The 27,023-nt window shown below is 45.3% G+C and overlaps 1 protein-coding gene across 5 annotated transcripts in view; it reads left to right on the top strand.

The window, feature by feature from the left end:
• NSD1 (nuclear receptor binding SET domain protein 1) overlaps positions 1–27,023 on the top strand; it is a 60,618-nt gene that overhangs the window by 13,232 nt on the left and 20,363 nt on the right. For 4 of the 5 annotated variants that reach the window (XM_086621493.1, XM_086621491.1, XM_086621490.1 and 1 more), the window contains 11 exons: positions 3,809–3,944; positions 6,943–7,115; positions 9,110–11,675; positions 14,951–15,072; positions 15,203–15,485; positions 17,297–17,406; positions 18,480–18,549; positions 19,323–19,441; positions 24,163–24,306; positions 24,736–24,859; positions 25,401–25,601. In XM_086621493.1, coding sequence (XP_086477619.1) covers positions 3,809–3,944; positions 6,943–7,115; positions 9,110–11,675; positions 14,951–15,072; positions 15,203–15,485; positions 17,297–17,406; positions 18,480–18,549; positions 19,323–19,441; positions 24,163–24,306; positions 24,736–24,859; positions 25,401–25,601 — 4,048 coding nt within the window. Of the gene's footprint in view, positions 1–3,808; positions 3,945–6,942; positions 7,116–9,109; positions 11,676–14,950; positions 15,073–15,202; positions 15,486–17,296; positions 17,407–18,479; positions 18,550–19,322; positions 19,442–24,162; positions 24,307–24,735; positions 24,860–25,400; positions 25,602–27,023 lie in introns of those variants that run through there. The other variant, XM_086621494.1, reaches the window with a different exon arrangement.

Below are 27,023 nucleotides of genomic sequence, written 5' to 3' on the forward strand. Positions count from 1 at the left end.
CTTTGGGGACATGATACTGAAAATGTTGGCTTGTAGCAATACACATATCTGCCCCTTTGTGTGCAGTTTGGTCTTACTGACTGTGGCTCTGCAGAGACAGTCACATCCCCAGTCATGCTGATGGGACACAGGGGGTGTCTGTAGCCACGCTGCACTGGAGGTGATGGTACTGCTCTAGTTGTTACCACAGAGATGACCAGTGCTGCAGGAAAGGCGTACCCCATGGCTATCAGCATACATATGTGTTGGTGGACTTGTGCTTTGTGCCACTTCTTCCAGCATGATTAATGGATTGAACAGCAACTTCAAGGGACGTGGCCAAGAGTGGTTACTGGATACGCATTATTTTTGTCACTTTTTAATGATGTGGTTATTTTAGAGGGAGGAAGATTGGTGAGGGACAGTCAAAGACCAACAATATGTGTACAATAATAAAATAACTTAGAAATGTAAGCTTTCTTTTCTTGATCAATGATCTTAAAGGTCTTTTCCAACCTAAATGATTCTGTGATTGTTTCATATTTGCCTTATGGTGAGAATTTCAGGAGGGCAGAGATCCTGTTTGTGTAGTTGTGTTGTCCATGAGAAAGCCTGCTTTCTTATGAAAAACTGAAAGTGGATGCTTGGCTTCACTTAGTGAGTTGGAAAGACTGGTGGTTCTGGCATAGAACAAATTCAGGAGGTGGTTTTCAGGGTAGAAGTGTTTGTGTAATCCCTCTGCTGAACCTCACCTTGCAACTCCTTCCTCAGTGATCAGTTGTTGTTTGGAGTCTTGCATTCGTGGAGAGGATTTGATTAAAAATATCTGCAAGTTACACTTCTGTTCTTTCCAAAAATAGCACAAACTGATCTCAAATACTAAATATTGTCTAGAGTTTAGGCTGTAGCTCGTCCCATCTCAACAGCAAATTAATGCCAAAAGGATGATACCAGAATAGACAGTACTCTCTCCCTTTAGGACGACATCTAACAATACAAAAACGGTGATGTTACTCACCGAGAGACCCAGGTGCTGTCCTTCCTCACTAACCCAGTCTCTTACCCACTTTGAATTTCTTCATTGTATCTCCACTGGAGTTACAGCATGGTACCTACCTGGTATGCAGTGACTCATAGTTTTGTTGCTATTTAAATGTCATTCCGTGCTCTGTAGGTAACACTCAGTATCGACCATACATAGGGATTACATAGAAAGTTCATTGTGTTTAAAAAACTTGGTCTTTCCCTAGCTCACGGAAAAGTCACCCTTACTGCAGGGCTGGATTTTTGGTCATCAGGATATATTAGCAGTTTGAGCGTGGCATAGTAAATGTTAATTGTAATAGGAATTAAATTTGTTGTATTCTGACCCAAGAAATACAGGCTTTGCAGGCTGCAATTCTGGCATCATGCAGCAGAGTTTAAAGGAAGAGACTTACTGTACTTGGAAATTATAAAAACTGCTGCTTTCACTTCTTATTGTTTGGTGGTTTTTTTTTTTTAACATGAAGGCATCTTTGGCCAGGTGGTGGGGATTGAGGGGTGGTGGAAAGAAACTAGCACAAGACAGTGACCTGCTGCAGGGCTCTTCCTCGGGGCATTGGAACGTGGTGTGCTTCCTCATCTGCCTCTTGGACCCACTGGTGAGGCCTTTGTAGTGGGTGATGATGGCGCCAACATCTGGCTGCTGGTGCTGGGGAAGGGAGAGAGCAAACTGGGGAGGAATGAGAATAGCTGTGGAAAGAGGTGACTATTTAAGCATTGTCTGAATAGTTGCTTGAAAGCCAGGTTTTGGTCAGGCGTCTGTGTGGGGTATTAGAGGGTGACAAAGAGTTGATTTAAATGCAGACTTGCCTCTAGGCAGGGGTCATGGGTGTCCCTCAGGTGGATCAGTGTGTGAATGGCTTTGGCAGATCTCCAGCATAGTTCTGCTGCTCCATCCAGCTGACTGCGCTCAGGTTACAGTTGTCAGTAGGATGCACATACATTGTGTGTGTACTCTGCACTGCATTTGTCGCTTCGTTATGTGATATATGTGTATGTGCTTCTTAAAGCCTAGGTTTGAAAAATGAATGTTAAAAAAAAAGCAACCGACCAAAATCACAAAAGATCCACACACACCCCCCCAGTTGAGGCAAAAAATCACATTTACAAGAAGAACACAAGCTGGAAACAGACAAAAAAAAAAAAAGTATTTTGCATCTGAAAGTGCATCTGCATTTTAAAAGCCCCAGCAAAGGCAGCCCTCTGGTTCCCATGCTCACAGATACCTATTTTTGTTCCAGAAAACCTGCAGTGGAGGCACGGAGGCTGCAGCAGGGCAGTGGCAGAGCGGGGGTCTGCAGCCCCCCTGCCCAGTGCTCCTTCCCGTTCCCCGTTCCTGTGCGCCTGCTCAGGGAGAAGTTATTGCGTGGCTTTTGATGACTGAGTGAGAAGAATTTCAGCAATGTAGTCTGTAACATCATTACCTGCCTTTTTTCATGTATCAGAGGAGTTTATCCTTTTGTATTTTCTTTAACCACATGAAGAAACCCCATAAAACTCAGCCTGAAGTGGAATATACCCTTTATTAGAGAGGTCTGTTGTGTTTTAGTTGCTAGGATGTTGAACTGTGAATTGCAAGAGATGTACCTCGGGAAGGGTGGTGAACAGGATGGAGAAGTGAAGTGAGAAGGTGCGTGTTTGTGCTATGACAGCTTTAATGAGGAACATATTGCTGATGCTTATTGGCAAGAATAGTACCTGCAGCACTTCTTAGAGCTCTTAAAATGCTGAACCTGCCTAGGATGTGTTGTCGACTGGTACTGGTAAACAGGCAAGATACTCCACAGCTGGGCATGGGGACTCCTGTATCCTGTGAAAACATATTGTACTCTGTCTTGGCTCAATTAGTCACAACACCAGTAAGCTCCTGAGTCCTCTTGGCAGAGGTCCTGCTGGTAGTGCATCACCCAGCCGGAGAGTGCGTGTACTTAGCAAACAACATGGGATCTGCTCTCCGCTCCTCGATAGTGAGGTGGAAACGGCATTAAGCAGTGTTAGGTTTTCTTGTGTTGAAAGATTTTGTCGTTCTTGTGATCGCTGTGCAGCCCTGGGAAGCGGAGTGGGTTTAGGTGTCAGCTGGTTTTGGAGACGGCGAAGTCCGTGTGTCGGGCTGTCTCCTAGAGGGAGGGATGGCTGCTGTTGTGCTCCCTTTCTCCTGCTTTGTAGTTTTAGGGTAGAGCAATGGCAGTCCTGCTCATATAAGCTAAAAATTAGGACATAAATTTTCTTCTGATTGTACCTGCCTTTGGTTTCAAGTACTTTATGGTGAAGCTTTTTCCCGAATGCATCTTAGAAAGGGGGAAGTTATTTGCTTGTACATACCAACTTTTTTTTTTTTCAATTGATAAACTAAATTTGCTGTTCTTATCGTGTTCTTCCGGTCAGGAATATTTCATTGTCTTATACTACTACTTTTTCTGTACACTGCAACCTTTGGAATGAGCAAATTGGTGTTAGTGAGGTAATGGGGGCTAGTAGTGACTCCAAATATTTACCTGCTCAAATGTGTGGAGTTTAAGTGATCATTTACCAGAGGTCATCTTCCTTACTTAAAAAAATAACAAAAACCCTCTCAAACCCTGGTTTATTGTTTCCTCCTTTCGGAAGGATGGAGAGAACTATTGTGTTCTATGAAGGTGTAGGAGCCACCAAGTAAAATCAGGACTTGCTTTTTAATGTAAATGTCTCTGGTGGCCAGATGGAATCTGCACACAGGGGGGAGGCAAATCTCTTTAAAAGCATCTGGAGCTTTAGTGATTTCTTGTGTTCTGGTTTTTCCCCAAAGATCCGAGCCAAGAAGAAACCTACTCCAGTGAAGTATGAAGTTGGGGATCTTGTTTGGGCCAAGTTCAACAGACGCCCATGGTGGCCATGCACAATTTGTCATGACCCAGTCCTGGACTGTCACTCAAAAATGAAAGGTACTGTATCTACTCAGACCACAAAGTGGAGAAGTTGTGTATGGCAGGGTGCTGCAGCCTATTAATTAAAATATATTTCTGGCCCTTAAAAGGTATGAAAAATAGTCTCAACTGTGGAAGACCTGGATCTATAAAGTAGACCTAGATCACAGAGGTGACAGGAGGAAGACAGGAGGCTGAGACTGCTAGAAGTGGCACAGGCAGCTGTTAGACACGTAGGTTTTGCTTCCCAGCATATAAGAAAGATGAGTAGCTGGGCTGAGCACAGGGCAGAAGAAAGAGCAGCCTCTCAAAACAGGGGATGCAGAGAAAAGGAGAGGTGGATCAGGGAGTTGAGGACAGAGATGTGCAACAGGTGGGCAGGCAGAGCTGGGAAACCTGAAGCGTGTAAGGACATGGAGAGTCAGCCAGTCTTGGAGAACAGAAGGCTGGAGAGACTGAGAAGAGGGGTGTGGAGTAGTGCAGTGTAGCTGCTGAATGCCTGAAGGTGTGGTGGGAATGTGTGAGTGGAAGAGAAATTTTTTTTGGGTCTTGTGTGGCACAAGGAATTGGGGGGCTGCTTATGGGGAAATACCAGAAGAACCTGGAGATGGAGCCACATATATAAAAGTTTAGGGCATAGTGTGTCAGAGAGACTAAGAGCCAGCTGAGTGTGAGGGGAAGAGATGGGGGAAATAAGGCAGAGCTGTGTGTGCCTGAACACAACGGAGCACCAGGAAGGAAGGGAGTCTCACAGTCTCAAGGCAGAGAAGTGTAGGTGAGTGATGGACAGAACAGAGGGGAAGTGATTGTTTGGAAATTGCTGCTTATTTAAAGGCTTTCACAGTGCTTTTAGGATCATAACTAGCTGCCGTGGAGAGACTGCCACACAAATGGAAGGTTTCTTATTTGTTTATTCCTGGTTTCGTTTTCTGATTCTTTTTGTTCTGTGGGCAACTGGAAACCCATTGAACTAGTGCAGTCTGCCACTGACAGCTCTGTAGACTGGTGAGATTGCCACTCACTGACCTATTTCTCTCCAGTTTTCGTGGCCCTCACCAGCCTAAGAACCAAGTGCTGAGAGCAAGATGGCCCTCTGCTATTTCTGTAGAGCCGTGAAGTAGCGTTTCCTGTGTTGTGCTCATGTCATCCTTGAGTCTGATTGCTGTAGTCTTCTTACTTGTATTTCTCCTCCTTTCCTTTCATCCTTTTGGGGGGCATTTGTCCCGATTCTAGATAATACTGAATGTGCTGTTTTAAATAGTCCCTTTCGAGCTCTCAAATTCCTGTCAAAGATGTTGCTGGAAGATATGCCAAACATATATTCTCCCCCTGCATCCCCTCCATTAAATTTTGGACAGGATTTAATGTATATAGCTGTCCAGTAATCCCCTCTCAGGCTGTGTATGAGGATTTCTAGTAAATAAATTCTGCAGAGAGGAAACAAGCTATTAACAAATTCCAGCAAGGTCTGATCTCCAGCTACACCGTAGACTCTCCCGTCATGTTTTATCCATGTTCAAACCAACAGACCTCAGGGGAAAATTGTATTTTCCAGTTGTGGCTCTATGTAATGTGCTTATCTCCCCTCCCTGATGCCGAGGTGGCAGAGTGGGTGGATCTGAACTCTGGCACTTTGGGCAGGGGGAGCTGCCGGGACTGCGTGTGCACTGTAGGAAGCACAGTCCTCCTGCCTTGGCTCTTCAGTTGCTAAGGGAACGAGCCCTTCAAAACAAGGCAGGTCGCTTCAAACTCATCACTTGTGTAAAAAACCTCTTCTCCTCTTGGGTTTGAGGCGTGGTGTTATGTTCAAAGCAGTTTTTGCCTCTTCTCAGCAAGCTCTTGACTGGACGATTTTCAGAGCTGGGAGATTGAAACTCAGTGGCTTGAGTCCTGGTTCTGTGAATGGAACGGATGAAGTCTGTCATCTTTGCCCTTGGTCTGAGGTTGCCCTGGTTGTTATTTGTCATCCTCTCAGTGGTCTTGGTCAGAATCTCAATGTTGGCATCGCTGAAGGCCAGGCTGTCTCACTGTGCTGGCGCTCCTGGAAGAACCAGCACAAACCAAATGGGTTGCAAAGTCTAGGCTGTGTGTTCAGAGGGTGAAGGTGTTCCTGGGAGAACATGAAGCACATATTGCAGTGAAATGCAGGGAAACGTTTATATGCCTTGTTCAAGCCTTGTTTGTTCTGTTCTAATGCCTGTAACCTGTCCTTTCTCGCCAGCACACCCAGTCTGGTTCGGTTCTTAATTGTACCATGTCTGTTCAGTGTTCTCTTGCAGAAAGCACCTTTGAAAAAATCTTTTGATTGTGCCTTTATGATTGAGTTTCTTCTATTGCTCTGCACCTTCGTGCCCAAAGTATGGAGATACTCATTACAACTAACATTTCGTCATGTTGCACCAGTCCTTGTAGAGTGTGTGTGCATGTGTGTACTTACTTAAATGCTACTGTTAATGTTTTATGTCCTAAATAAGAGTTTGTTTAGTAACGAAGCATTGAAAAAGATGGGCTATATCGTGGTGGGGGAGGTTCAACCTGTATAAGTAAATTCTATCCAGAAGGATGTAATTTCTGGGTGTTGCTTGCACACTGTTGTCTTTTCCCGACGGTCAGTGGACTGGGAAGTCACTAATCATTAATCAGGGAGTAGCAAAAGAGAAACGTCCTGCGTAGTATGGTGTGTGTCTCAAGGAAAAAAAATATTTGAATGTTTTTGCAAATTTTTTTTCAGGCAAACTGTAATCTTTGCTGTGGGTAAATGACCCATCTTAGACCTGTTAGTCAACTGTAAAGAAAAAAAAAATTCAGAAATGGAGCGTAGCAACACAGAAAGCAGAGATCATAGGTGTCTCCCTAACTTCTGACTAGAAATCTCCAGAACTGGCATTCATGCAGGAATGTTATTAAGCAAAAAGCAGTTGAAAATTAACTGACAAATTGCTACCACTCTGTGATTTTTGTCTGCCTTTATTCCATTATATGCAAGGAGTTAATTCTGTTACATTTCTCAAAATAGTTTCCAATCGGAGACCGTACCGAGAGTACTATGTGGATGCCTTAGGAGAACCTTCTGAGAAAACTTGGGTTGCTGGGAAAGCTATTGTCCTCTTTGAAGGAAGACATCAGTTTGAAGAGCTGCCTGTTCTTCGGAGACGAGGAAAGCAAAAGGAAAAAGGCTACAAACATAAGGTGAAAGATCTATTTTCTCTAATATGTTTTTGATTCTTTGAATCTGCACAGTACAAAGTATTCCTTTATGCCTGGAATTGCGCTTTGAGAGCTTCCTTCTGTGGCAGTAACTGCAGCAATGAAGCCAGGGAAGTGATTCTTTTCATCCTTGCGATGAACATAGTTTATGAGCTGCCAGGAATTTCTAGGCTCTCTCTTATGTTGGGGTGTGTCCTGCTGCTTTTGTTGCCCTGGACAGCTCTGCGAGGCAGAGGAGTAGTCAGGTCTCTGTCGGTGTGAGATGTGCTCAGCAGCGCAGCCCTCTCCTGATGTCTCTTACAGCGCTTCTCAGTAACTTCCTGTGCTCTCTGGCATCCTCTTTTGGCTGATCTGAAGCAGAGGTGGAATTGCATGCTTTGCTAGATGGCTGACTGAGATAAAGCAGTGGGGTTTTTAGCCCTGCTTCAGAAATTCTCTGTATAGAAACCTGTTAGGACTTTCCATTTGACTTGGAAACGCTTTGTCAGTGAGCCTGTGGGAATGACGTTTGTGGCTCTTCGCATCGTCTCTGTTTCCAAACGTAGCAGCCCTGAGCAGTTGTAGCCAGTGTAATGTAATGTGACACAGGCATCTGGTCCACATCTTTAGGAAGGTGACTGGAGAAATTAACTTTTTAGAGTGGCTAAAGTGAAGAAGTACAGAGGCTACTGTGTTGCTGTAAGAGAGCAGGTAGTCATACTAGGCAATGGTGTCTGTTTTTTCTTTTTCTCTTTTTCCAAGAGGTTTATTAGTAGTTAAGTACTTAACCCATGTTAATGCAAACCCATCAGATCAAATGTGCTATTGCAGATGTGAGTCCCTGGGTGTAATGCTTTCATTTGGTTTTCCTTTTCCAAGGGTATGTTCAATATCTACTCTAAGGACTTCTCTCCTTGTGTTCCCAGCCCCCTAACAATTACATGCTCCCAAATAACTTCTGTGATCCTTCATGTGCTGCATGGCTAGAATCTCATCCTATATGTAAATGGCAGTGCCAGTGTGGCTGCAGTAGAGAAAATCAAATGATTTGTTGCTCACATAAATGTCCAGGTTTATGTGCCTGGAAGCCACGATCTGATGCGAAGCTGACTCTGGCTGCTTTGTTACCAGGCTCCATAAATTTTTTTTGATCCACTAAGATAAAATTTTGTTGGTGTGGGTTTTTTTTTGTTAAAGTGTCAGAAATTTGAGTTGTTCCTTCTGCTTTGGAAATGATTTTAATTTTAGGAGCAGTTGTGAAGCCTTTGAATTGCTCTTGTGCAGGCAAGAACTACACACGTGATGATCAAAGTGGATAAGAAGCAAGTGTCTTGTTGTTTTTAGATGTTAGCAGAGGTTCCTGTCCAGTATGGAGAGTGCATTTTGTTTTGTGCTGAAGGTACAGAGTTAAAGCTGGGAGACTTTTAGGTGATAGGTGTCTTGAATTTGATGGGGTACATTTTAGATGTGTGCGCGTGGATGTCGTGTTTGTACCAAGGTGAGTTGATGGAGAGGGAAGATTGAATCATGCTCTGAGTTCAAGGGAGGGAAGAAGAATCAGGAATGAGTAAAGCAAACATGTCTGCTCCAGTATTTTGAGGAAAATGATACTGTGTTTGCCTTCAGATGCTTGTTGGCTGTTGCTTTGTATTTCTGTGCCAAGGATCCATACCATATGTATTCCTCTTTACTGACTGTTGTATTCAGGGTGTGCTGGGATGCCAGGACACCTGGTTCCTGGGAGACCTGTGTGTGCAGGGATCTTTTTTGCGGTTTTGGGAGCGGACAGGGATTTTTATTAAGCTCAGCAGGAGTGCAGGATACCTATGCAGGAGGAGCATTTTCTATCTGCTAGGCACAGTCTCTGGGAATCCATGTGGTTGTTATAGAGATTTAAAATGCAGGACTGTCACTCTGTTCTGTGCCTTGAGCATCTCTCTCTTGCTTTTATCTGTTGCTTACCTCATCAATTTTTTTTTGTCTCCTCCAACTTTAAGGTTCCTCAAAGATTCATGGCTAAATGGAAAGTCAGTGTTGGACAGGCAGAAGACATTCTTCTTGGGGGGCCAGAGGATCAGAAGTGCAGCCAGAACTCCAGCGAGCTGGACAGTGAGAAGGAAGCGCAGTCGGAATACTATGCCAATGGCCCTGGAGCAGAAAGAGACGGGCAGCTGAATGGCTGTTTTAAATCCTTGGCATTTGATTCCAGACACCCAGCCAGTGAAAAAGGAAAATTGCACGTTAAGCCACATCTGAAAAAGAGCTCTGACGACAGAAAAAGGACTAGAGTAAAAAAGAGTGGTGCAAGAGGGGAAGCATCTAGGGGAGAAATCAAAGAAAAAATGCCAGAGAGTGTAGTTAGAAACATGATTGTTGGGGGCCTACCAGATAAACACGCGTCTCATGAACTTCGCCGGATTGCCAACAGCCTAACAGCATCCAGTAGCACCAGGGAGAACCATTTGCTTTCCTCCTTTGGAGAAAGACGTTTTAAAAAGACAACTTTGAAACCGGACTATGCGAATCGTAAAAGCGATGCTCTGAAGAACACGCTCCAAGGGGATTTGTTTTCCATTGAACCCTTGGAGAGAGAGAAGAGCTCCCTGGGAATTTTGTGCAGTTCGAAATTACAAATACACTATTCTGCATCTGATACTGGTGTTGAGAAAAAACAAACTGAATCAGATTCATCCTCTTCCCTCTCAGATGGTGGGAACAGTGATATAGATACCATGGACCAAAGTTCGGAGAGAGCCTCTAGTGCTCTTGAAGTTAGTGATTCTTCAGATAAAGTGGAGAAGGAATTTCCTGTGATGCCAAGTGGAAACATTAAGCTTTCCATGTATCTTTCACAGAAAAGCAACAGAAGGGCCAGGAAGAAGTCATACAGAGATCGCAAACCTCTGAGAGGTTCAGTAAGCAGCAGACTTGATGCTGAATTTGCAGATAGGGGGCTTGAAGTAGGCTTCTCTGATGCTGAGATGTCGTTGACGGCTCTTGAGCAGTCTTTGGATGTGAGAAATGACAATCTTTCCCTAGCAAACAAGCACACTACTCCCCAAAGTGTTTCCAAGGACATCTCCTGGCCTGCTATTGGAAATCAAGCAATCTTGAAACAGAAAAGCATGAAATTACCCCGAATCAGGAGTATAAAATGCAAACATAAAGAAAAGGTTGCTGGGTTGGAGTCTTCTCTTGCAGAAGAGGAGGGTGGCGTGAATTGCTGCTCTTCTGATACCAAAGGTTTCTCTGGCCTTCAGAGAAGTGGAAAAGTTGATGGTCAGAAACTGTTAAACAACATGCATGAGAAACCCAGGGATTCTGCGGAAATAGAAACAGCTGTGGTGAAACACGTCTTGTCAGAGCTGAAGGAGCTGTCTTACCGGTCCATGAGTGATGATGCTGGTGACTCCGGTGCTCCAAAGGCCACAGTACCCTTACTTTTCTCTTCCTCCTCTGGTCACGGTCGTTTGCCTATTGAGCCAGATTACAAATTCAGCACCTTGTTAATGATGTTGAAGGATATGCATGACAGTAAGACAAAAGAGCAGCAACTGATGACTGGTCAAAATATTGTCCCATTTCGAAATACTAGCACAGCTGATGGTTCTGGAAGCAATTCTGCAAGTGGTCTGAAGTCCTTGACTATTGTAGGTCCCCCATATAAAATAGAGAAAAATGGAGATTGTGTCCAGGAAACAGTAAATCCAAACTCCACTATAAGCAACTCCTCATTTTCACGCAATCCCCAATCCAAGGTGACGGGGATCGGTACTAGTAAAAGGGAGCCTGCGAGTACTGCTGTTTCTGGGACAAACGGCACAAATTATGTGCCCAAACGCAACTGTTCAAAATCTAAGCAGTCATCAAAGCTTGGAGATAAAACAGTTTCAAACAGAAAGGACTTAAAACCAGGAGGGCCAAGTAAGTTGCTAAGTCGGTTATCCACAGATTCAGGAGAACATGCATTCCATGTTCACGGTTCGGTTACCAGTCCTCTAGGTAATGAAGCAGAAGATACTGAGAGGAAAGAGTCTGTTGATTTAACAGAACATTCAACTGATGAAGACTCTGCCTGTTTATCTGATGACAATTTAGATCGTGTTGGAAGGAGACCTGAAGCTGGTAGAAATACTGAGAGCTGCACTTCTGCTGAAAATGGGGAGAGTCCAGACTTGGATTCAGAGGCAAATAGTGAGAGCTCTCTTGGTGATGAGTCTAATGATGTAAATCACGTAGCACCCAAAAAGCGATGGCAGCGTTTTAACCAAAGCAGTGATAGATCTAATAAGCACGTCAGTAGATCTGGGGAACAAGGAAACTTGGAGAGTGCCTTTGGCCTGAATTCTCGTGGCTTTTCACTGAAGGGAAATGAGTGCTCGGGACATAGGCGTTCCCTTCATTCAAAAGTGCTTGAGGGAGATCTGACAGATCAGGACTATAAGAATCATTTAGACTTAGTTGAGAAACGTTTGAATGTATGTGGTAAGCCAAACAACAGTGTGATGGACTCAGAAACAGAGCTTGGCAACTTTGCTCCCCAGTCTGAATTCTCTGCACAAGGTAAGGGAGCTGGACTTGCGCCAGAGCGTGTATTTGTATGCATTTTATACTTTGCCATTTAATGCATAAGTTACAGAACTTGGGGCTGTCTGACAACCTGGAGATGTATACATCTGAGCTGAAGAAAGTGTGATACGTTGGGTTTGGGTGCTCTAAGCATGGAGAAAAGGGCAGAGCAATGATGGGATTTTGCTTAGCTTTTTGGTTAGAAAGTTTAAATACATTACAAATTGTTAGCTCCTCCACAGTGAAAGGTAAAAGAAGCATCTTTCTGAGTTTGAGGTGTTTTTATTTTTTAAACTTACACCTTCATAGCTGGAGGTGGGTCTGGAAAATGGCAGGCAGAAGTAAGACAGCATCACAGGAAGGGAAGTGATGTATAGGAAGGAGGAGGCTTCTGAGGACCACACAGTCAGACAGCGCTGCCTTTCACAGAGATGAGGATGTTTGGTTAAAGCTTAAAAAAAAAAAAAAGGTGTTTATGGAGGTAATAGGTCCAGCAGAACCACATTCAACATGTACCATCCTCAAGCTTCTGCAAATGATCTGGGAAGGCAAATATTAATGAAAACAACAATTTTTTTACACAGATTTCACTAAACCAAATTAATCTATTTGCAATATCATAGATTAATGTAACTCAATGGAATTTTGAACCCGTATTTTGTCACTTGTGTGTTCCCTCAGTGCACGTTTTGTCATGTGTGTTTTGCTATTAGTGGTTGCTGGATGTTGCCTGCACCCCTGTTGCAGTGTGGCAAAGACAGCTCCCAGCTTAGTGGTCACAGGACCTGCCCAAGGCAAGTCACAGCAGGCACAGAAAACGAGCCCATAGGGCGTGATGCGTGGGGTAAAAGTTCTGATTTGAAATAATGACAAGCTTAATCGTTCACTGGCTCCTCCGGCTGTGGATGCCTGTTTTTTGAGGACTTAAGTCTTCACAGTGCGGGTGAGAGGATGCACGTATTTCTGGGGCTGTTGAGGCTCTGCCGCAGGAGTGCCTCAGCCTGCCAGAGGGAGTAAGTTCCTCCTTTGCGCTAAGATGCAGCTGGGTTCTCATGTCTTCATCATGGTTTTGCAGTCAAAGCATCCCTGTATATTGCTCTGTGAGATGAAGATGCAAGTCTACAGAGAAGAGCGAGGGAAGAGCTGCTAGGAGGTAGTAATGTTAAGAGAGGAGGAGAGAAGCATCAGAGGAAGGCAGTGGCCTCCTGGGCGAGGTGGCATCGGTGGAGAGGAGTGCAGAGCTGTCTTGGTACTGCACACAGGGATGCAGTGAGGGGCTGGGTTTGCTTGTAAAAGTGACAGATCAGCAACTACCCTGTAATCTAATTCCCTTGCCCTAAATAGCACATAGACCTTGAAGCACACGTGAAGCTTATCAATATAAGTGTGCCATAGGGAGGCACAACAGCCTCTATGTATGAGGAGCTGTCTGGACTGCTGCAACATCCTCAGTGTGCTGGTGGTAGTGAGTAAACCTCTACTGCTGTGAAAAGCCCTTTTGTGGAAACCACCTTTCCTTTGTATGAGGCAAGACCAATTATATAGAGAGTGTGATGCTGGAAGTTATTCTAACTGCAGTTTACAGAAGAGAAGGAGTTTTCTCTGTCAGTGCTTTGAGAAGGTGTGGCTAATCCTCGTCCGCAGCTGGCAGAGTATCAGTGTAAGAGGTGAAAACGGATTGTAGCCACAACCGTGTAATTTCCACTACAATCAAACTAGATAAAGTCTTCATCATAGTTGAATGGCAACGTTTGGTGTATTTTCACTACAGACTTTGTGGTGCGATTTACACCTATGTAAATCAGAAATGAAGATTGGTGGAGTTTGCTGACTTAAAGCATTTTTATAAATAATAGTTTCATCAGGTATGTGATTTGCCAGTGCCAGTCAGACTGCATGTGGGATTATTGTATGAGATTCGCTTTGGGGGGAAAAAAAAAAAATGCGGTTAAACCAGCCCTTCTGGCACGGTGCTGTGCTCTGCATGGCTTTGGGCATCTAAATAGTTGCCCAGTGAGAATACTCGGCCTATAACTGGTTGTGTGCTGAAACGTGTGTTTCACCCAGACACCTGTGCAGAATGTTAATAGAGGCTGAAAATAGCTGTGTTTTGAGAAAGTTGTTTCTTTCTTCTCTTTTGGCCAAGTTTGACATTTTCATGCTTGTTTAACCACAAAGCCACAATAAAGTGTAGCAATCTTGTCCAACATCCCTGTTCTGAAGTGTTGCACTGGAATGCTTTGTTATAGAATGCTTCCGTTTTAAAGAAGAAAAAGCCACCTCCTGCACATGAAAAGAAGAGAATACCTACTCTTTGTTCCTAAACTTCCAGGAGACCACAAATGTTTTTCTGACTAGGAGAAATCTTTTGACAATATTATGTAGTAATTTTGAAAACAAATAAAGGGGAGAATTCAGCGGTGTTCTGGGAAGTGAGAAAAAGACATAAACTTGCATCATCTTGCTGAGCAGAGATGCTGTAGAGCACCAGGGCTCTTTCTCTTGGAGCTTGCTGTGTGTTGGGGTGGTACAGTGTGGGCGGTTAGGTTTGGATCAAGGAAATAAATACCTGTTACCGGGTTTCCCTTGCGATGGTGCAGCACTGTGCAAACACAGAGACACCTGAGCCCTTGCAGTCGCTGGCGAGGACTGTTCACTCCCTCATCTCGCTGTGGAATCTATTGTTGGGAAGCAAAAGCAATAAATCCCGCAGTAGCAGATGGGGAAAACAAGGCTCTTAGAGTATATAAAAAAATATGCCAGGGAGGAGGGGAAGGGGAGGAGTTTGGCGCATGTGTTACTAGTGAAATGAGTGAGTGAACTGTGTTATGAGAAAGCAGTGTTTTCCCATGCCCCTGCACTGAAACCAAAGGAGTTTGGGTTAACAGCAAAAGCAGCGTGATGAGTCTGAGTCGCTGATAGTCTTAGGTTTAGTAGAAGTACTGCAAGAAGGTCAGATGTAGTTTGTCTAGGGACATGTTGGGTGAAATTCCAGGAGCCTCTCAGTCAGATATTTTAATGTTTTCTGATTTCTTACCTGAACTGCTTGAAGTCCCTTAGGTCTTTAAAAATCCCACCTGCCATGTCAGGATTGTGGAAAGTTGGAAGCTCACAAATTACAAGGCTGTATCAAAGAGAAAGAAGTATCAGGGCTCTTCCCATATGGAGCCTCTGGAAGAGAAGCTTCTGTTATTTACACATCATGAGAAGAGTTTTGTATTGAGATTGTCTCAGAAACACAGTCTTAAAGCTGCTTTCCTTTTTCTTAGTACGTTCAGAGAGGAAACGCCTTAGAAAGCCAAGTAAACGGCTTCTGGAATATGCAGAAGAGTATGATCACTTATTTGCACCCAAGAAAAAATCAAAGAAGGGCCAGGAGCAATTGCAGAAGGTGGGTGAAGGCTAATGTGCTTTTCATGGTTATTACTCTGGGGCTCTGGTCTGCGAGCTTTTGATGCGTTCTTGCTGTGTGCAGTGCTGTGCAAGATGAGTGTTTCTACTTATGTGTTTTGCTGTGCTAGGTGAATTCTGTGGTGAGGTCTGAATTTGAAGGAGGTCTTCCTGCACAATGCAGTCCTGAGAGTGATACACAGCGGGGGCCAAGTCCTTTGGTTTCAACTCCATCTTCAACCAAAGAGTCCCCTCCTGTCCTTGAAGCAGAGTGCTCCTTCTCAGACCTAGGATCCCATCCCACCGATCAACTTCTAGAAGGACCTTCAGATTTTCCAGAGCTGGTACTGTCTTCCTCAGAGGTTTCTGAAGTTTCTGCTTCTCCAGATGCAGAAGAGAGATTCCTGAAATCAGGTGAGAGGTTGTGTGAGCCTGCTCCTGTAAGTGTGTGTGTCACAAGTTCAGCAGAAATTGTTGCTTTGGTCAGATTGAAAAGGCTAGTAGCTGTTGATCTGCTAGTTTTTGCTTTGCTGCTTTCAAGGACCATGACTGGTGCTGAGGAGGGAGAGGGCAGGCGCAATGAGTGACCTAGTGAGCTGGATGATTACTTAGGCTTTTAGCTTTCTGTAGTGTATGATGGTCCTTAGATCCTGGCACAGAGTACTCCTTTGTCCAAATGAAAACAGTCACAACTTCCCTCTCCGAGTCCTTGCCATCTGTGCTTGCAAACAGTGGTGTTCCTTCACCTTGAAGGTCTCTGGCTGCTGTTAAAACCCTTCGGATGAACATCGCTGTGCTGAGGTTGATAGGCAAAGTCTAATCCCCATAGCTCATGGGGTGACCTTTTGCTCTCCTAGTGAGCTCAGGGAATTGTAGCACAGAAATCCCTCTGGAAAAAACTTTTTTTCTTAGAAGTTCTAAACATCTGTAGAAATTATTGGAGACTTATACTAGCAGCAAGCCAGGGCCTTAGCTTTCAGTAAGGCACAGTATATGAAGAGCGAGTGCAGTCTGACAGGCTTTTCCCCTTTCCAGCAGAGACAGTATCAGGATCTACTTCACAGTACGTTCACTCTCTGATAGCATCTAAAGACATGTCCAGGGTTAAAGCCCTGGTGTTCTGGCTGTGCTAAGGAGGGAACGCTTTCTGTTCTAAAGGGCCTACAGTCAAAAAACTGAAACCGAGCTGGTGGAAGAGGTATGACCACTGGGAGGTCAGTTACCCTCTTATGTTTGAGAGCAGAGGGCCTTTGGGGGCTTGCAGGTGTCAGATGGAAATGGAAAGATGGAGAGAATTAAAGGGGTTAAAACTGGGGATGTGAACCTGAGGTTGGAGATGCAGAAGAACAGTACAGGGTGCAGCAGTGGGAGCAAGCCATCTGGTGTGCAAGGGTTGCATAGCTCTTCCTCCTGGGAGGACTCACCTCTTGCTGAGCACAGGGAGCCGAAGCTGTGGACAGAGGCTTGCCTTGGGAACAGTGCCGCGTTGTCCCTCCATTAGGTGTCTGACACATAAGCAGTTTGCGCAGAGGTATGTGTTGCAGAGGACACAGCCAAGGCTGATAAAGCAAGCAGATCCACAGGGTAGGATGGTGTTCTGTGGAGCGCCTTGCACTCATAGCATGATCGTTTCCTGGTGGTTTTAAGTTTATACTGTTGCCAAAATTAGTGTGGATGAGCCCAGGTCTAGCAACTTGTTACCTCCTGAGTGCCAGCAAAATGCTTGAGTAGGAAACAATGCAGATTACAGCTAGTTTGTTCGGGATGTCTTTTCCCAGGTAGTTTAACCAGGAGCATGCGTGTGCTTTAACCTATTTACGGTATGCTGCATGAATGCTGGTGAGACTGGTGTGGGAGTGGAAGCAGGGCTGTATTTGTCAGTAGTAGGACTGGCGTATGCCAGCTCAAAGTGATTGGGAAATTATGATCTGAATTGCACTGCCAGGATGTGTTATCTGCTGGCATTGACTTCATGTTGTCTCTTCTGTGGGTGGGTTTTTGTGTTACATACTGAGGGATGCCTGAAGGTCATGGCAGACCGTGGTCCGTTTTTGTGGAAGCTGTAGAGAAACAGGTAACTGGCATCTGTGCCAAAGTTGCTTTTGATCCCAAAGATAGGGTGAAGCAGATTGTTTTGAACTGTTGGCTGATATTTGCTTAATGGTCTTAGTCTGATTGAAGAGAAGAAAACACCTGTTTATCTGATGTGAAGAGTTTCATTGCAGGAAACTTCGAAAGCAAGCGTCAAAGGAAGCCCACTAAAAAGCTCCTGGAATCCAATGATTTGGACACTGCCTTTATGCCAAAGAAAGAGGAGTGGACTCCCCAAAAGAAGGTACTCTCATTCCAGCTCTTTTGAAAGCCAGATAGAAAACGAGCCTAGACAGCAGACCCTGCTGAATGAGACACGGTGCAATGGGCTGTGGTTTTTTTGTTGGCTGTGGCCCAGAAGCAAAGGTCCACCCTTCCCAAAGGTACTGGTTGCTGTGTTGTGGTGAAGAAATCTGCTGAATACAGATGTGTTCCCCGCCCCTGCACACTAGGAGTAGTTTTGGCTGTAAAATTCCTCTCTTCATTGATTTATATGGAAAAAGGAGTCATCTGGATGCTGACTGGGAAGGTGTGAGGAGAAATGTTCTGCATAGAGGCTTTCTGTCACTGGTTACAGTGTAGCTTGAGCTGGAACCTGATGCTTTGTCCTTTTAGGTGAGGTTTCCTCTGAGCAGTGTTTCGTTTGTTACCTTCCCAAGTGAGCTGGTGAATGGTACATAAGTGCAGAGCTTGTAGAAGGATGGAGGCTTGAGTTGTGTCACATATAGTACACAGTTGATGCAGATTTTTAAAGAAAATGCTGCTCTTCTCTGCTAAATACTTGATATTCAGTGACATGATTTGGAAAAACCAACTTGAAAATAATTACTTCAGGTGGTGTACCTGCACGAGACTTGTTGCCACTATTTCTAAGGTTGATTAATAACAGCTTTCCTCCTTTCCTTTTTCTCTCTGTGTGGGACAGTCTTAATACAGTTATCGTGGTTGCAGTAATGCAGAGGCCAGTGTATTTCAGTCTTAAGCTCCATGAAAGTGTAAAGCCAGAAGAGAGTCTTTATTCCCAGCAGCTTACAGGGTGTTTGCAGCCTTTTTGGGAGAGCTCAGGAAACAGCGGATGATGCTGGTGAGCACAAGACACAGCAGACTCAGCATTCCTCCCTGCCCAGAGACTGACTTTTCCATGTGAGATCTATCACACGCCCAAAGCAAATGTTTTCTTGTAAAATCTCTAATCACTGGTGAATTCATGACCTGAACTGTTAAGTTACATGTTGCAGTCATTCGTAAAGGCTCTGAGTGGCTGAGGAGCATGCATCTCTGAGTTGCATCTGGTGACTTGACTCTGTGTGTTTGTAGGGCACCGGCCCTTTGGAGAGTAACGGCTCTGAGCTCTACTCACCAGCCCACTTCTCAGACCTGGGAGAAGGTAAGTGAAGGCAGGGCTGTGGGGGTAGGCTGTTGGTGACATTTGGATCAGTGCCTCTGGCTTTGTGTGTGTGTGAGGGCTTATGTGTGCTGGGCTCTCACAGGGTGCTTGCCTCAGCTGAGGCAGTGGCAGAAGAAAGAGGTACCAAGATCATTTACCCAAGGTACTGTTATGTCTTTGATTTCTCCCTGGAAAGTGGAGATGGATTCATATTTCCATGAGAAGATGCTCACTTGTCATTCATAGTCTGGGTGCTTGGAGGAAACTTGTCAGCACAGGTCCTGTACCAATACACTGTCTTTTGCTTGATGACATGCTGTGACCAGGCTCAGGGATGGCTGCCCTATCCCATGGACAGTTGTGCAGTTGCATTGTGCTCCCTCCTCGTCTGCCTTTGTATCACATTAGTATCGACATGAGGAAGTTTTTGTTACAGTGTGGTGGGAGGAGGGTAGTTATCAGCATTTGTTTAGCAATGTAAGCCTTGTGTTGGTAGCATTTCTTCTTTTCTGATGGGGGACCGTCTCAGGAAAGTCAGTGATGATGTTCAGCAGCCCAGCAAAAGAAGCTTCAATCTGTATGAACTGGTGGTCCTCTGATGGTTGCAGGACAGAGGGCAAACTGCCTGGAGGCTGGTGTTGCCCCAGCCCTTGTGCCCTCAAAGACAGTAGGACCCAGCCTGAAGCTCTCAGGGTGTAGAACTTGCTAGTGTCACCTGTAGCAAGGGAATTATATCTGCATTTTCCTTGAGTGGTCTTTCTGTTGCATCCTAGCTTCTGAAAAGCTCTTGGAGAAGCAGCGGAAGCGGAAGAGACAGCGCCATTCCTCTGCTGCAATGCATTCCAAGAAAGAAAGAAATGAGGAGGGGCTGGGGGAGACTCCACACTCTGAGGTACCGTTGTGTCTTCCTACACGCTGTCATCCCTGTAACCTGCCTGCTACTTCCCAGGGCACTTTGCAGAGCCTAGGCCAGGTCATCTTTAGCTGGCTGGTGTGTCAGGTGGGAGTTTGTCCCGCTGATCTAGTTGCATGAGCTGGGGTTGAAGCTGAAGATACCACTGTGATTTAGTAGCTATTTTGTAATGACTGCTTAGCTTGGGCTCAGTTTTTAAGCTGCTACTTAGCTAATTCTCCAGGAGAGAGGCTGTTCTGATCTGATGGAACCAGGTTTTGCCTGGCGTCTTGCTTTGCACCTCAGAAGGTCTAACTACTGTAAAAGGTCTTCTCTGGTGGTGGCGGGAATCTTGCCCTTTTATGCATCCGTATGAAGCACAAGCACTACACTGTGGACTTCAACTCCTCCTTCTACTTGCCCCTGCATGCCAGGGTGAGTTCAGAACCAAATTGGAGGGGATGAGGGGGACTGTCTGTGAGTGCTCACAGGAGCCTCTGCATTCTGCCATCCAGCAGAAATAATTGGGGCAACTCCCTTCTACTACATCCCAGCAAAGCTGGCATATGAATATCTCTGACAAGCACATTTTGCCTTTTAGGAATGAGCCAGGTATCACCAAGTGTAGGGGAAGCAAGACTTTTCCTGGGAGAGGGAGGACACCTCTGGGCCTCTCACCATCGCCTCTCACTTCCAGTGGCCCAGGTTCAGCAGCAGGCTGTTCTGTCAGGATAGTCAGTATGTATTTCAGGAGCCAATTACAGACATATATTGTTATATTTGTTGTTGTTACACAGCTTCCAGGAGAGCACAAACCTCACAACACTTGTCTGAGCCGTGCCAGCCACTCTGCTGCTTATTGCTTTTTGAAAAGGGCATTTCTGATGGGAGTGATGAAGTGGGGTAATACCCCTGGGCCGTGCAAGTCTTCCTGTACTGGTGTTAGTGCTCTTTCTGAAGTGTGCTCATCTGGAATCATGTTTCAAAGAAGCCTGTACAAATGTCTTTGCCAATGCTGGGGGGTAGTTAACACTGTCTGCTGTTAGGCACTCGCTAAGAGACTGGCTCAGCTCTGAGCCAGCAAATTCTCTGTGAATCTTTTATAGGGAAGAAAAGAGAGGGCAATTCAGAGCAGCAAAGTAGCTGGGCCATGGCTCTGAATTCTGCAGTCACCATTGGCTGCAGAGGAAGCCCAGGGAGTCTTAACTGCCTCCAGCCTTAGACATCTGTGTTGAGTACCTGAAGTTAGGTATGGTAAACCATGCCAAAAAAAAACCCAACCCGCAATGCTTGACACCTTTTGCCAGCATCTGTTTCTGTGTGATTGTATCTCGTGAGCCACTGTGGTGAGAGTATTCACCCCTTGGCTTAGGTGAGTGTATGGGTACTGGTGAGTATTGGGGTGCTGTGGAGATGCAGTCATGCTTTCATGTGGAATTTGGACCACACTGGTCCCTAAGGGACTTTCCACGCACCAGACAAGGAACTTCACTTTCTGCAGAATGGTGCTAGAAGAAATAGATGGTTTGATGATACAGCACAGTGAAACCTTGGATCCAGCTGCTTTGAGAGGAGAAGGGGGCAGAGGAAAGCTTGTCTACCTGGGCTGAGCTAAGCAGCTTTCTCTGTCCTTGCCTGTCTGTGGAGCCCGGAGTACAAGTTCACAACATCAGGGCAGCAAGAGACTGAGAGAATAGGATGGAAAATGCTGTTGAAATGGTTGTCAAGGTTGTGAGCCAAGGTCAGGCTGTGCCAAAGAACAGGCCAGGCTTTTGAGGATTTGCCAGATACAGCAGCAGATAGCTCTGGAAGAAGAGCCAAGATGAGAGACCTGCCCTCTGTAGGAGGTACGTAGTTTTGCAGTGCTTATGCTGGGTAGGGGAAGGAGGGGGGAACAATGTGATAGATTCTTTTGAGTGATGGCCTTGAATGGTGATCTCCTTCTCCCTCTTCACAAAGCACAAGTGTCTGGCCTTGTCCGTCCTGCCTAGCTCTGACATTCCCCTCCTATGCAGTTCTGGGAGCATTGGTTAAAGTAAGGCTAAGATGCTGGTGTATGAGATGTGCAGATTGTCTAGCTGTTTGCGGAACCCAATAGGATGGGTTTAGGTTGAAAGGGCAGGGCTAGAGCATGCTGTGCTACACAGGGCACTGTGGGCCCAGTTGTTAAGGTAGCATTGCTTTCAGATCTGATGAGGGAGTTGCTGGTTAATTTTATATGACTCCTAGATGCATTTTAGTCACCTCTTCCATTAACATGTGAAATGTAGCCACTAAGGTGCAAAACAAAGATGTCATGGTAGAAAGAGGCCAGAAGGATAGGAAGATGAACCAGTTCTAAACTGCTCATACCTCTGTAGCAAATCTGAGTATGTCCTGTCCTCTACCCTTCCAAAACATTATCTTGAAGCCTTAACTACAGCAGGAAGCTGGTGCCACTGACTACAGGACGGGTAGTGCTTGTTTACCAGCACCCTGCCCCTCCCTACAGGGACCTCAGTGACCATGAGAGGGGCGCTGCTTGCTTTGTGTCTATCACACTGGGGCCCCAGCATAAGCAGAAGCTATAGCTGATGTCGTTCGCCCATACCAGTAGCTGATTAACCCTGCTCTTGTTCTTTGTTACAGTGACCCGTGCAACCCTGAGGTCACTGCTGAGCTGAGCAGAAGAGGGAGCCTATGTAGGATAGGAGGACCTGAGCTGTACCTAGTCCTGGAGCATTCCAGGAGCCAAAGCAAGTGTTTGAGCCAGAGGACTGCCTTGCAGCACACTACGTAATTCCTAGCAGAAATACAGCTGCAGAAACAGAAGTATCATAGTACTTAGCTTGAGAAGATGCTGTTGCATATAGAGGCAAAGGTGGCAGCTGTGTTCTTAGATGGTCTTTTTACCAATGCTGTAGAGACCTTTCCCTTCCTTCTGCCAGGGCTGTGTGGTAGGGTGGCAGCAGCTTACGTGCTCCTTGTCAGTATTCCTGCAGGCTGTGTCACTGCCAGCCTTGCAGCAAGATTGTGATGATATTTTGTAAGGATGTATGCTGTGTGATATGTTGGACTGGCAGTAGTTTGTAGCTGGGACTTTGCTTTTTTTTGTGCTCAATAAAGGAAATTTTTACCCTTCATCTTTGTATTGTGTGCTTTAATATGCTGTCAATGCACCTGTGCATCGTTGCTCCACAGAACTCACATGGCTTTAAAATGCCCCCAGATTAAAGCATACTGCTACTGTCAGGAAATGAAAGAAAATAAACACCAGGCAAAGGAGGCTTCCTCTGACCGGAATACCAGCTTCAGGTTCTTCCAACTTTAAACTTTGGGAGATCTTTATGTCCTTATTTTGCCCAGACTAATAATGCGTTCAGGGGGCATTCAGTTCAGCTTACAAGCTTTAGGAGCGCCACTACTCTGACTGGTATTCTGCTATACAGAAAGTGGTGGAGAACTCCCTCTCGTGATCGTTAGCTGGACACCTGGCAACAAGCAGACATGACAGGATGAGAGTGATGGCTCCTCTCCTGCTAGTGGTTTGAATTCCTCACAAGGTCTTTCAGGTGTACAGTTTGTGTGTCAGCATACACTGACTATGGCTTGGTGACCCAAGGAGGAACTGGCATCTACGCACTGAGATCGGTCAGCTAACTGCAGTGAGCTGGGATATTGAAAAAGGAGTCCTTTAAAATGTTCTTGCTCAAAGCAGTTAGCTGGTTCCTTAAGGCGTCACTTTGGTGCAGCTTTAATGGCCCTTAAGGTGTACCCACTCTGGAGTGGCAGCTGGGGCTGCCACTGAAGCATTGCCTAGACTGTACCCAAGAGGCTGGAAGCTGATGAGATGGCATTTCCTAGCTCTTGACTGCCTGTCCTGGCAAAAGTGAAGGCAGTGCTGCCACGTGCAGCTCTAGGACAAACAGTATCTTGTGGAAACAAGCATCTCTAGGATACCTGCTGCTCCCCTTACCGCTAACAGTGTCTGTGCAGGTCCTATGGACAAATGGGAAGGTGTCCTTCTAACTTGGGAAGCTTTTGGTAGGATCCCTGACATGACTCATGAGAGTGCAGTGGGGCCTTTATCATTGGAAACTCCTTGCTCTGCAGGATGCTCTTTCATCAGTAGACAGTACTGTCACCATAAGATGTTGTGATCAGTGCTGTGATACTCATACGGGACAGATGCTTATGAAAGACTCACTACCCCAGGCAGGATGGCAGTGTAAGTGCCTGGCTGCACTGCTTGCTTTGGCCAGCTACTTCACACTAATGCAGGCCTTGAGTAGCTGTGTGTCTGTATTTTACATCGGTTAGGATAAGCTGTAATGACTGTGGGGAAAGGTCTGGCTCATTTGCTGGGTGACAACTGCAATAAAGATCCTGTGATGCTTTTCATTTGCGTTTCCAATGCTAGCAGACATTATCATGCAGGATGCTTTGGACTATTCCAGCGTACTTGATTTGTTTCTATGCAAGGCAATACCTTTCTTACTCAGCTGTGTGTTTCCTTAGAGAAAGGTTATACACAGGAAAATAATTGTGTTGAATGTATTTTTTAATGGCCTAGTGAACTAAGAACTCTTTCTTCTAAGTTTTTTGGTGGAATTCTATGGGGGATGTTCTCTGGGTAACACAGACCAACTGCGAAACTTGTTATGTGCTCAATGGCTGAATTTGTAGTTTTGAAGTCAGGACAGGCACTACTGACAGCTCTGATTCTGGATTTCTTTTTAAAGGGGGAGACATCAGTTCATGGGACTGCTGCAAGCCCCAAAGAGGGTAATGAAGAGGGGTCAGAGAATGACCATGGAGTGCCTTCGTCCAAAAAGATACAGGGGGAGCGTGGAGGAGGAGCGGCTCTCAAGGAGAATGTGTGTCAGGTACTATCCTTGAAGAGATCTCTTTGAAACTTTATTACTAAGAAGTTTTTTCCATGTAAGTTCTGGCACACATTAGTGCCCCAACTAAGTGCAGGTAGCCTCAAGGTGTTTATTGTGTAATTAACCAGCTTTTTGTCCTCCGAATTGAGCCTTTCTTCTGTGATTGACTCTCCTGCTATAAAGTCCGCAGGTGTTAGGGAAACGTGATCAGCATAGGATTCATTTTAGCCGATGCATGGTAGCAGGGACTGGATGGCAAATGGTAGTGGTGATGCGCAAACTGCCAGAGTTTACTGATGCAAGGAAAACTTGGTGCTTTTCTGCAGGGGTCTCTGCTGGCCATCCTGGCCAACAGGCATATCGTCACTGTCCGGGGTGAGCTGGGGAAGGAGGTTGCTGAGAGCTGACCTTGTGCTTCTCTCCCTGCAGATCTGTGAGAAGCCAGGGGAATTGTTGTTGTGTGAGGCGCAGTGCTGTGGTGCTTTCCACCTGCAGTGCCTTGGGCTCTCCGAGATGCCGAAGGGCAAATTCATCTGTAATGAGTGTTCCACAGGTACTGCAACTTTTGTGAGCGGGACAGGGTGCTTGCTGTGTGCTTCCCTGGTGCTTCCTTTGCTGGAGTGATGTGCCTGCAGTAGGGCTGCTGGCTGCCTCTCAGTCCTCTGATGTTATGTTTGATAATGAATTTCTAATTAACTGGTCTTACTGTTGATTCAGGCACATGAGGTAGGAAGAAGTGAATGTCCAGGATCTGGGAAAGAGGGAAGTTTTTATCTGGGGCTAGGGAGAGAGGGCTGATACAGAGGAAAAGTCTGGAACAGGCTGGAAAGGGGGAAATGTCTAAGTAGGGTAGTTGATTTTTGTTTTTCTTATTTTCTTCCTGGCCTGAAATCATAAGTACGATGATCTCTTTTTTGAATCCAGACATACATTGCAGCCACAGGCAAAAACAGCCTGCTGCAGAGACCTGTGCTTTGGGATAGGTACAGCAGGTTGGGCACTTGTGCTGTGCTAATATACAGCCTGGTGAAAGTGTCAGGACTTCATTTAGCCATTCTATATGACTGGTATTACATCTTTTGCTCTTTCTCTAGGGGTCCATACCTGCTTTGTGTGCAAGAGCTGCGGGGAAGATGTAAAACGCTGCTTGCTGCCCCTCTGTGGGAAATATTACCATGAGGCGTGCATACAAAAGTACCCACCCACGGTCATGCAGAACAAGGGCTTCCGATGCTCCTTGCATATATGTATGACTTGTCATGCTGCTAACCCAGCAAACATCTCTGCGTCTAAAGGTAGGGAGATCTTCTAGGGTGGTCCAGGGGATGCAGTCAGAACCCCTTTCTTCCTTTCGTGTCCACTGTGCAGTTACCTGGTCCACTAGTTGTTTATGTTGATTTTCTGTCCTTGCCATGTTTATGATGTTGATTTTCTGTCCTTGCCATGTTTATGATGTTGATTTTCTGTCCTTGTCACGGTGCTTGCTGTAGCATTTGCTGAAGAGCACCTTCTCTCGGGAGTGGAAGGGTGGTGTTGGTCTGTGAGACTGCTGCTCACCAGCATTCCTCGTGGTCAGACATGGCAACTAAAACGTTCTCGGTCTGTCCAGAGGCTTGGATGCCTGCACGTCCAGCGATGCCACATGCCTCTCTGGGTTTTGAGTAGCTCTGTGGAGCTATATGGACACTCTCATGTTTCTCCTACGTACTTGTCACGGTGCCAGTTCTGCAGATGATGTCTGCTTAGCAGCGCTGGCTATCAAGGCAATGACATAGAGAGCAGTGTAGTAAAAACTATGAACTGTTCCAGTTCTCCTTTTATTTATAATGTGAACTCTCATCTTGCAATGGTGACACCCTTGGGCTAAGCTGCTCAGGCAAACACTTTTTTGAGCTGTTAGCAGCAATACCTTGACCTTTATCTTACATGATTAAACTTAAAACTTTATGTGATTGCCTTCTATATTTGCTTCTAAAGCTGCCTTTCTTTAAATCCTTGGTATCTTAAGACAAGTGACAATAAGACCAGCTCTACTTTTATCCTCAGGGTCTGTGTTAAAGTTGTCTTTCTTCTCCACATACCAGTATTTGGTCTAGAATGCAACGCTAAGGCCTAAAACCCACAGCTGACCACTTCCCCACTGAATGTTTGTGTTGTGTTCTTCTGGCTGCTGTTTCTCGGTGGTCAGATTTACCCCTTTCCTCTGACTTCTTCCGGTTAATAGTCTCCTGTGAAGAACTGAAAACAAGCTCTCAGAAACCTTGGGTAAATTAGGCCTGTAGACAATTCTGAATTATCTTTTCTGGAATTTCAGAGTAAAAGTGGAGAAGCAAGTGCTGATGTTTTCAGAAGCTATATGGATTGGTTTCATTATGTGCAGCTAAGCACTTGGAACACTCCCTCTGTAATTACTGTCTGAGCTGATTTACTAATTATTTGTGTATGATAGGAAGCAGTGCCAGTCTGTGAACTCTTGAACTGTTCTGCACAGCGTGCAGGAGGTTTTTCACTTCTAAGTAATGCAATTGTGTATATGTTATATATAAATATATATATATTTGAAGTTTTTTATGTATTTTGTTATATTATGTAATTTCAGAGGAATCTAGTGAGTATGTCACGAATGGTCTATAAAAATTTAAGGTCAATTTCCATTTCCAAAGATCAGCTATGGTTGCTTGTTTTGAGCTTAGGTATCAACGGACACTAGTTTTGGG

The sequence above is a fragment of the Tauraco erythrolophus genome, chromosome 16, assembly GCF_009769465.1.
Source record: "Tauraco erythrolophus isolate bTauEry1 chromosome 16, bTauEry1.pri, whole genome shotgun sequence".
Classification (NCBI taxonomy): Eukaryota; Metazoa; Chordata; class Aves; order Musophagiformes; family Musophagidae; genus Tauraco; species Tauraco erythrolophus.